General features: G+C 52.0%; 1 protein-coding gene across 1 annotated transcript in view; it reads right to left on the reverse strand.

The window, feature by feature from the left end:
• The window catches only part of LIMD1 (LIM domains containing 1), a 61,471-nt gene that overhangs the window by 20,526 nt on the left and 29,729 nt on the right, over nt 1-11,216 (reverse strand). The window contains 5 exon segments of the mRNA XM_006759642.1: nt 1,071-1,139; nt 1,550-1,601; nt 2,161-2,291; nt 4,205-4,267; nt 6,738-6,805. Coding sequence (XP_006759705.1) covers nt 1,071-1,139; nt 1,550-1,601; nt 2,161-2,291; nt 4,205-4,267; nt 6,738-6,805 — 383 coding nt within the window.

An 11,216-nucleotide genomic window follows, 5' to 3' on the forward strand; every position in this document is an offset into this window, starting at 1 on the left:
ATAAAATGGCTCATGAAAAATGTTTTATAGTGATACATGTTGAAATGGTAACACTCTGGATAGAATGGGCTGAATAAATTTTATCACAAAAATCAATCCCGACTATTTCTTCTGCCTTTTTATGTGGCTATTAGGAAACAAAATGACACGCAGGCCCTGAATCTGTGGCTCTCAATTTCCACTGGACGGCGCTGGTCTGGATGTGCGGAGGGGACAGCGGAGCTTGTAACTTCACCTTTGCCCCCAGCGCCTGGGGCACCACTGAGAAGTCCCACCTACTTCCTCAGCGCCAGTGGGTGGGACGGAGATGTCGATACCCACACCCCTGTTCCCCTGCCCCCCGCCCATCACAAAATAAGTCTCATCTCCTTGCACTTAGTTCTGGCTGGAAGGCCACGGGCTCTTAAGCGTTTGCACCCTTCACAAGGCTGATGAGGAGTGACGCCTGGCTGGCCTAATGCTCTTGGGCACCCATGGCTCCTTCAGCCTGAGGGTGATACAAGGGTAGGGAAGGGCAGATGCACCCCCCCCACCACCACCACCTTCACACCGATCAGCCACATCCCTGTTTCCAAGGGGGGTGAGGTGGAGGCGAAATTTCTTCATGATTTCCAGGGCTCGGCTGAGAACGAGGCTCCTGGCAGATGGAACAGCCTACACAGGCATGTCAAACTCGCAGCCAGCGGGCCGGCCGCATGTCTGACAGGCTTGGTACAAGCTGGAGGGGAGGGGGTCTAGTCCCCACATCGCACACCTGCCTGAAGACGTGGCCCCCAAACAGGACCTGAACCCGCATTCCCCATGCTTCTCCCACTCCGCAGCTTCAGGCGGGGCAGCTGCCACGGACTCAGGCCTTAGAGAAAATAGTGAAGACCTTCATGCCCAAACATCTGCATCCTCTCCGACCTCTCCTCCCCCTTCCGCCCCCAGAACAGGCTCCATCCCATCTCCTCCATCAGCTCTGACAGCAGCCCCAGGCCCGAACATAACCGCCTCCTGCCACAGTCAACTGGGCCGGTTCCATCTTGGACTGCTACGCGGGTTTGGGGCCTGGGCAGGGCAAGGCCTACCTCGCAGTGGTAACACTCCACGTGGTAATCTCTGTCCATGGACACGACACGGATGGTCTCATCTGAGCCCTGGACAGAGAAAAAGCGAGTACGAGAAGTTGGGGGGCCCACTGGGCTCCACATGCAGTGAGGGTGTTGCGGGGGGGATTCTGAGTAACAAGCAGGCGGCCTTAGGAGAAGATACTAACACGGGGGAAAGGGCACATTGACTTATGGGAAATGGAGGGACAGGGGTCCCACCCTCTGGGATGTCGTTGACTCTGAAAAAGCCACCTGCTCACCTTCTACGCTAGGAGTTAGCATTACGTCGGCGAGTCTGCCCTGACTGCGGGGGACAAACAGGCACCAGGAGGGCATTGGGCTGGGGAAGCGGGCAAAAGAGAAAGGGGCTCGTTGGGGAGGACACAAGGGACAGAGCCTGGAAATGACCCCAGGAGAAATTCCTGTCGTGGGCGACCCGGGTCTGAGGGGCATCTCACCTCAGGTGGAAGGATGGGGAGCCCGCAGGCTGCACACTTGGGGGCCAACACCCTGTGGGGAGAGCAGAGAAGCCGTGAGATGCAGGTTGTGCTTCTGGAGGGCAAGGCCCAGGGTTCCTGGGAGCCCTCCTCCCGGCCGGCCCTGCCCGCTCCGGCCCTGGACAGAGGGCCTGGCTCGCTCGCTGGGACTGGCTTCCTCATGCTTCTTCGGGACCCATCCCCAGCGCTAACGAGCACATCCGGCCCCTCGCTCTACTCGGAACAGAGACTGACCATCTGCTTTCTCCCCTTGAGGAGCCTGGTACAGGCCCAGGCTCACCGAGGGTGGAGCCAGCTGAACCGGCGCCTTCTAAGTTAGCAGAGCTGGAGCCACAGGGCCTGGAGGATGCGATCTGGGGTTTTTGGTGGTTTTTTTTTGTTTTCCAGTAAACATAATTCTTTAATCAGTTTCTGTCTGCACAGACATCGCTGAGCTCCGAGGCCCCTGCTCCACCCCTCAAATCATGAGGCCTTTGCCGGGCTGTGGGCTAACGGGCAAGCTGCCTGTAGACAAGCCTCACTGCTGTGTGCCCACCGCGTGGCTCACACGTGCGGCTCCCGGCCCTCCTTACTTGTGGTAATCGCGGACACAGTAGATCTTGTTCTCTGAGTCCACGGTGAAGGGCACCCCATCCAAGCACTCGTTACAGATGACACAGCGGAAACAGCCGGGGTGGTAGGACTTCCCCAGGGCCTGCAGGATCTGGGGACACAAAGGACCAGGCGGGACTCAGCGGGATGATGGCGAGGAAGGGAGAACATCAGGCGGAGGGACCACGTGAACAATCATGCCACGCGAGGCACACACACCAACTTTCACGTGGACCACGGTCAAGAGGCGACTGGGCAGGAAAGCTAGTGCAGTCACATGTATAAACGGGAGGAGGCCAAACAGGACCTTCCTTCTGAGTTCATAAAAACTCCGGGAGGGCCTGACTGGTTTGGCTCAATGGATAGAGCGTCAGCCTGCGGACTGAGGGGTCCCAGGTTCAATTCCGGTCAAGGGCATGTACGTTGGTTGCAGGCACATCCCTAGTAGGAGATGTGCAGGAGGCAGCTGATCGATGCTTCTCTCTCATCGATGTTTCTAACTCTCTATCCCTCTCCCTTCCTCTCTGTAAAAAGTCAATAAAATATATTTAAAAAAAAAAAAAACAAACTCCGGGAGGGAATTTCAATGGCTCTGTAAGTGTAAAAATTCACTCAGCTGCATGCACACTTGGGGTGTGTGTGTCCTTCACTCCATGAGTTGCTTCTCAATAAAAATGGTTGTTGTTGTTGTTTTTTTTAAGGCAACACTTAGCAATTCCCTTCTCCTGAAAGGAATGAATGGATCAGTAAAAAGGGATTTAACTCTTTGCAACTAAAACGAAGTTCTATGTCATTTTCTCTAGTATATTAAATAAAACCTACAGGGCCACTCTGCATTGGTGAGCACCTGATCCCCGAGACAGAATAAGAACTCCGTATTCCTTAGGCCCACAGCCTTACCCTATAAGGCAGGGCTGGGGAACGCCCACCTGGGGGCCGTGTAAGGCCTCGGAAATCATTGGGTCTGGCCCTGCCAAGGCATCAGGGGTGAGCTAATTAAATGTTTGACCAAATACCGCAGGCTGATTTTTAAGTTGGTAATCTTGTATGGCCCATGAATGATGTTACAGATATCCAAATGGCCATAGGCAGGAAAAAGGCTCCCCACACTGCTCTAAGGAGGCCAGGAAGGGGAACTATTTCCGCTGAAGAGAGAAAGATACTGCGGCCCAGGACGCGCTCAGAGAGCCAGTGGCTCAGCAAGGAACAGAATGAATAAAATTTGCTCCTTGTTCCCCTGGTTCAAAAATTCATCTTAGGCCCTGGCTGGTGTTCTCAGTGGTTAGAGTGTTGGCCTGCACACCAAAAGGTCTCCAGTTCTGTTCCTGGTCGAGGGCACATACCTGGGACTCAAGTTCGCTCTGTCCCCGGTTGGGGCAGGTGCAGGAGGCAACCAGTTGATGTGTCTTTCTCACATCAGTGTTTATGTTTCTCTCTCTCTCTCTCTCTCCTCTCTACCTTCCTCTCCCTCTCTCTCTTCTTCTCCCTCTCTCCTTTCCTCCCTCCCACTCTCTCTGAAAAGCAATGGGGAAAATCTCCTCAGGTGAAGATTCACAACAAAAAAATATTTTTTTAAATTAAGTTTTAGGAACAGACTGAGCCGGGCAGAGCAAAGGGGAAAAACACTGTTTATCTGACTTTCTGTGCCTGACTCCAAGGCAGCTGAGAATTCCGTAGTAAAAACAGGTTCCATTGGGCGTCTCAGCTAGGATGCTGCAGGGATCACAGGACATCAGAGGGAGGCCAGTGTGCGGACAGCCCAGGGCAGAGAGGATCATGGGAAACACAACACTGTGTGGACTGGAGGGCTGAGGATGCGAATACCCATGCAAGCCAACATTGTGGGTCCTGCTACACCAAACAAGGTGTATTGCATAGGATCTGTTTTCCGTACAACCAGATGTTAATAAAAACTGCAACCACACGTCGAGCTAGGAAACACGGCTCTCCGTGGTTAATTCCTCTGTTCTCTGCGGGCCTCCCCCTCTCACCGGGCTCTTATCTTGTTCAGCTGACCCTACTCACCATGTCCATGATCAGATGGCCACACAGAAAACACCGGTCAGCTGACTGCTGGAAGCCAGAGTACTACAGAGGAAAGAGGAGAGAGAGTTAACCCAGGCAGGGCCGAGGGATCCAGCCTCTCCCCGGCCAGCCATGAGGATAACAATGCCGTTCTCAGAAAGATGTGTCACTCTGCTCAGGAATCTGTCACTTCCCCGAGGACAGCACAGCTGTGTGATGACTCATGGAATCATTTCTGTCACAAAAGCCATGACGCCTACTAACACCACTTGTCCTAGGAAGTACACCTGGGCTCCCATGGCAAGGCAGAGAGGCCTGAATCCCAGCAGGCCGTTCTAAGAGGAGTTCCCAGGCAGCACCTACAAACTCTAAAAAATGCAAATGATTAGGATATACAGCCCAACTGGAAACTCAGGGGGTGGGGCCCGGAATCTGTGTTTTCCTTCAAAGGATTCTGAGGCATAGTCAAGTCTGAGACCACCACGCCAACGAATCCTAAAACAGTTCTGCAGCATACATGTTAACCGTTTCTCAAAAGGGAAGCTCAGAGAGGCTACGTGACCTTCTCGAGGTCACACAGCCTCTAAGGGGTAAGGACAGGATTCAAATTCAAGTCAGTTTCTGGTTAAAAGGCCAATGCCTTTTACAGTTAGCTTCAAGGAAACCCGGTAAGTGTTATCTACCTTACACACACACACACACACACACACTAAAGAAATCTGGTGTTATCTACTTTACACACACACACACACACACACACACACACACGCAGCAGGAGTCTTAAAAGAAACGAGGAACTCTCTTCAGAAAACATACGAGATACTACTACCTGGGAGATAATAGAGTTTCGATATTGCAAATATTACTTAACGGGGGAAATGTAATGGAAAGGAAGGTGGGGAGGAAAAAGGGAAACTTTCTGCAACTCCCCACCAGTTGTGGTTTCTGCTGTCTGGCACCTTCTCCCGTTCTAGGGGTAACAACAGCTCTGCATTTTCACTCGGGACCCCACCACTCCTGTGGGACTGACCCCCTACTGTGTTCCAAGGTGGGGCACACACTCGGCCCAGCCAATCAGAGCCTCGCATTCCGCCAGCACCAATGACTTTGCCCAAGGATGGCCATGAGACCCAACCAGAGCCATGGAGACCCCAGGAACTGCCTGGCCAGGCTCCGGACAAACGAGGGCCCCGCACATCAGGCCATCGCTTAGTGCCCACCCGAGTCTGACACTCACACAGAGAGAGCGAGAGGCAGGGCCAGAAAGAGAAAATGACTCCCGGAGGCCTTGCGGGGGTGAATTTCCTTTTGGCCTAAGCCAGCTTGGGTGTGCGTGTCTGTGCCCGTCAAACGGAAGTCACAGGAATCCATCCACACAAGGAAGCTGCCCCGGCCCCTCTGGGTTTCACAGTCCTCAGCCCTGAAACGCAGGCTCAGTTCAGCTCCTTTCCCGGCCGCCCTCTATGCTCAGCACTGAGCTCGGATCTCAAGGCCTGAAGGTGGAGAAGCACGCTCATCCCTCCCGAGGGGCTACAGTCTCCCCAGTCCGGAGGGGAAGGCTTGTAAACGGACTTGATGCTGTGTGCTGTCTGCCAGGGTGGGGGGCTGCACAGAGGAGACGAGCCCGTGTCGGGCAGGAGGGACAAGGAAGGCTGCAGGATTACCTGGGCAAAGAAAGGGTGAAGACGTTCCAAGCAGAGGAGAGGGCACAACCTAAGGCAGGAAGGGAGGCTGGCCGGCGGGCAGAGCATAACAAGTGCAGAATGAGCGTGTCACAGGCTGGGAGGGGCAGGCTCCCAACGCGGACAGCTTTTCTGCCCATGCTTTCGCCCTGGGGGTGGCCCAAAGGCTGGTGCACGGGCAGATAGTGTGGAGGAGGGCACTGGGCCATCTGGGCGGGGCCACGCTGCCCTTGCCAACTAAGCAGGCCCAGGGAGGGCCTGGTGGCACGAGGCTGTGTGTGTGGCTGCATTGGGACCGGCGGGAAGGAGGAGGGGACAGGAGGAACCTAGGAGCCTAGGACACAGTTCTCCGAGGTGAGGACCCAAGGCGAGGTGATGTTTCTGCTTCTGGAAAGTGGAGTGGGAGGAGCTGGGGGGCAGCCTGGGACTCTCCTGTGGGCGGTGGGATGTCAGCAGCTGGCCTCAGAGGTGACAGGGCTGCACACGGAGGGGCTGTCCATGCGTGGGGGAGGCTGGGTCCGTGGAGGGCAGGCAGAGGGAGACGTGAGGAAGGCCTGCATCCCCGTCCGGAGGGTTTTTGGGGACAAGGGATGGAGTAGGCAGAAGTGGGCGAAGCAACAAGAGGACAGGCCGAGTGACCCTCAAGTCCCTTCAAAGCACACAGCTCCGTGGCTTGTCCTTTGCCTCGGGCACATGGGCCACCCCACGCATCTCCAGAAGTAGGGTCAGGGCCCCTTTCGGGAGCAGAGTGGCCACCCTCCTCTCCTGGCCGGGCCTCCCGCCTGCTGCCCCCCCCCCCCCCCCGGCTCTGGTCAGGACTGAGGGGAGGGAGGCCTGGGGGTCACACTCACCAGGAAGTCTTCCTCACAAAACACTTTGCCATTGACGAAATAAAAGGCTTTTCCTCTCAGCTTCCGGCCTAAGGAAAAAAAAAATCAAATTAAAATAATGTCCTGCGCTGAGTCAGACCAGCAGCAGTTAGGGAGAACAGCACTAACAATGACACTGGCAGGCAGACATTCCCCGCCACGAGGGTGTGTGTTTGTTTTTAAATTAAGTCTTTATTGTTCAAAGTATCACCTATGTTCCCCCCCCCACACACACACCCTTTCTTGGAGCAAGGTTGTGAGAGAAAATCTGGTATGAAATACTCATAGAATTTAGAAAGTTCTGATGATTTTGACCCAAAAATTCTACTGCAAGACAATAATCAGAGTTCAATTGTTTATTTATTTATTTTTTTAATATATTTTTAAATTGATTTTTTACAGAGAGGAAGGGAGAGAGATAGAGAGTTAGAAACATCGATGAGAGAGAAACATCGATTAGCTGCTTCCTGCACACTCCCCACTGGGGACGCGCCCGCAACCCAGGTACATGCCCTTGACCGGAATCGAACCCGGGACCCTTCAGTCCGCAGGCCGACGCTCCATCCACTGAGCCAAACAGTTTCGGCAGAGTTCAATTGTTTAAAGGCTCTTCATCCCGGCATCATTTATAACATCTACGAGAAACGAGCGGCATCTAATTCTTATAAAATAAACGACAGCATCTATTCCATTAGGCAGCCATAAAAAAGGATTGTTTTCAAAAAGACATTTAAGGACCCAGCGACATACTTAAAATTCTTTACAAGGGGAGGGAGGTATAGAAGTGTGTGTGAGTGTGTGTGCATATACCTGGATATACAAACACACACACGTATATGATGGCAAAATTCTATGTGCACTCATACACTTCAGATGTTCTAGAAGGTCCTAGAACCTTCGCAAGTATCTCCTGACTCTGCTAAACTAGGGGAACAAGACGAGTGCTTTCAGAATTCCGTGATTTCAGAGTTCACTAACAGAACCCCCTGGCAGCCTTGGAGGTTAAGTTTAACTAGTTTTCTTCATTCTAGGATTTCCCACGGGGATGATAGGAAAGGAGGTGAGGCTGCAGCTGCCGGTGAGGCCGCTAGAGGGAGCCAGAGGCCGCCTGAAACCCCCGCACAGGCCGCCCTAGAGAGGTGAGGCTTCGGACCCACCCACGGGGGCAGCAGACACCCAGCTCTGAGCCCCCAGCCTGAGCCCCCAGCTCTGAGCCCAGGAGTCTGCCCAGGGAGTTCTAAGGAGTCTGAGCCCAAGAATCTGGGCTGGGAATTCCGTTTGTTGTTTTAATAGAGGGCGGATTACCTCTGTTGCAAAAATCATGGGGAAGATCATTAAGCATGCGGAGCACTGAACCCTCTCACATTCTAAGAAATGCAAATTAAACAAGAGCCTTTGCATTTATGATTATCAACAAAGACTTTTTTTTTAAGTGATCCCAGTCGTGACTGCAGCCATGACATATTTCTGTGAGCTACTGATGAGAGTGTAAAATGATAAACTCTCTTTGGAAAGGAAACCTTAAAATGTTTACCTTTGATTCAGTGGGGGCAGTCTGGTTCTTAGCTTACGGAAAGAATCTGACATGTGAATAAATATTTACTTTGCTCTAAATTGCTAGCCTTAGAGAAGGACTACATAAAACAGGGCACATCTAAATGTAAAACATTATGTAGCCATTTAAAATGCCATTCGGTTAAGTGTTTTAATGACACTGGAAAATGCTTACACTATAGAAAGATACTCAAATACATTAGTAAGTGAAAAAAGCAAGCTGACAACTGTATTTATAGCACAACTCCAGTTCAGCAACTTCACACACACACAGACACCACTGATATGCAAAAGGAAAACCTAGAAGATTGCACACTAAAACTAGTAGTGATTACTACCGGTAGCTAGCGTTACAGAGAAATTTCACTTTCAATTTTATAAATTAAAAAAAAAAGACTTATCTACTATTATACAGCACTGGGAGGCTGTAATGAAGGGAAGCTTCATTTACCACTTTATACATTTCAATATTTGAAACTTTTTTGTAGTATCAGGTACACAGGCAGACAAAATGAGAAATTTTACTTTTTGTTTCATAATTTCTATATTAAAATTTCCTAGAATTAAGTATTGATAACCCCAAACACTTTTTAACTTAAAAAAAACACCCTTATGTAATAATATGAAAAATTTTTTAAAAATGTAAAGATTGTGCATTTCAACTATGTAAAGAAGAAATTCGAAGAAAAAAGACGAGAAAGAAACCTGCCCAGAGGACGGTGCCTGTGTGTGGACATAACGGTGTTGGCATCCCAGGGGGCGCGGCAGGGGCTGCGGGCTGTTCATGCTTTGTTTGCTGCTTTATACTTTCCTTCACCTCCCCGAACTTTAACAACAAGCAGGTTAGACAAAGCCTCTTGCTGCCAGTGCCCAGGGCTGAGAAGTCCCAGGTCCGGAGGCCAGGGAAGGGGCCTAGAGGTTGCTCCGGCGTTTCCTTTATTAAAAGAAAATTGAGGCCTGGCCGGTGCGGCTCAGTGGTTGAGCATCAACCTATGAACAAGGAGATCACGGTTGGATTGGGGCGTATGCCTGGGTTGCAGGTTCGATCCCCAGTGTGAGGCATGCATGAGGCAGCTGACAAATGATTCTCTCTCATCATTGATGTTTCTCTCTCCTTCTCTCTCTCTCTCTCTCTCTCCCCCCCTCCCCCCTTCCTCTCTGAAATCAATAAAAATATATTTTAAAAATAATTGAGGCCTGGCCGGCGTGGCTCAGTAGTGGTTGAGCATCAACCTATGAACCAGGAGATTATATACAGTTTGATTCCCGATCAAGACACATGCCTGGGTTGCGGGCTCACTCCCCAGTAGGGGGCGTGCAAGAGGCCACCAATCAGTGGTTCTCCTGTTTCTCTCTCTCCCTCCCTCTTCCTTTTGGAAGTCAATAAAAATACATTTTTTAAAAAACTGAGGACTCCCCCACAGACCTGAGAGGAGTGGACCTGGATCTGCTCCAGTTTTAAAAAACCATCTAAGTTTTGACACCGAGTCCCACATAGAAATTTTTTAGTTCGTCTTTGGTCAGTGGGAGAGAAAAGCTAACATCTGTTGATCGCCTTCTGTGTTTCAGGCACTGCATTGAGAACGCGCATATATTAAAAAAGCTTTTTAAATGTTTAAAAAACACTGTCACACGTCCCTGTATCATTCGCGTCCCTTTCTGTCCCTGTCCCTCCGTGTGCCTCTTACGAAGTCCACGTCTCTCCCTGTCACCTCCTCGGGGTTTCAGTGCGGAAAGGGCTCCCCAGAGAAGGAGGTGGAACTAAAACCTACCCCATGTCCATCTCTCGGAGGTGCACACGGAGGCGGGAACTGATTATTCTTGGGAATCCACTGGAAGTGACACTCCAGGATTGCGCCCATCTCTCTAGGTTCCCCTTCCTCTTCATAGAAACACAACACTCGTGAGTTCAACATTGTCATCTGCATTCGGTAAATTCTGAGGCTCAGAGAGGCGCCCGGGGAGTGAGCGGGCAGGACGGGGACCCGGGTTTGTGTGACTCTGAGTGCATGTGGGTTGCACGGTGCCGTGAGCCCCTCATGCTCAGTGTACACTTGTGCGTGGAATCCAGTGTAGCTCCTCCTACCAGGGAATGGAGAAGGCAATGTCCACTTTGAAGCACCTTCTATTTACCGGGCACTTTACCTACATAGTATCTCCATGATCCTGACAATCCCATGAACGTCTCTTGCGATGGCCCACGTGTGGGTATAACGTGTTGGGACCACAGGCACGTTGAGGGGAAGGGGCGTCAGGCAGAAAGCAACCTCGTCCTGAGAAGCAGGGAGGAGGCAGAGGGGCAGGAATCACTCCAGATCTGGCCAGTGACACAGCCACCAACTGACCCGGAGATTCCTGGAATCACGGCCGCTGCCCTGGGCGCTCCAGGCAAGTGCAGGACCCAGATCCACGCTCACCGACACGCGAGCCTAGCTGCCGGCCCCCACTAGGTGGCCCCAAGCACAGCCAGGACCGGACCCTTTCTCACGAGTAATTAGATTCTGGTTTAGCAGAGTCATGGGCACTGTCCTATGCGGCAGCCATGAGCCACCTATGGCTAAATTTAAACTTTAATTAAAGTGAGATGTAATAACATGTCAGCTTCTCAGTCGCCACAGCCACATTTCCAGTGCTCAACAGCCACACACGGCCACTGGCTGCCCCATGGGACCATGTGAGTCTAGAGTTCAGAAAAGCCGCTGAAGACCTGGGGGCCAAATGAAGGTGGAGAGGGGCGGACGGAGAGGCAGCTGCAGGGCCACGGACACGTTCCCAGCCGGTGGCATCGGGTCCCTGGGACGCTCCCCACGGAGCATGCGCCTGGGCTCTGCTCTCTAGATTTCAGGGATCAGACTCTCTGCCGGGGGAGCCGGGCGTCTGCATCACAATAGGCTCCTCGCGGCTGTG

The sequence above is a fragment of the Myotis davidii genome, unplaced genomic scaffold (assembly GCF_000327345.1).
Source record: "Myotis davidii unplaced genomic scaffold, ASM32734v1 scaffold395, whole genome shotgun sequence".
Lineage (NCBI taxonomy): Eukaryota > Metazoa > Chordata > Mammalia > Chiroptera > Vespertilionidae > Myotis > Myotis davidii.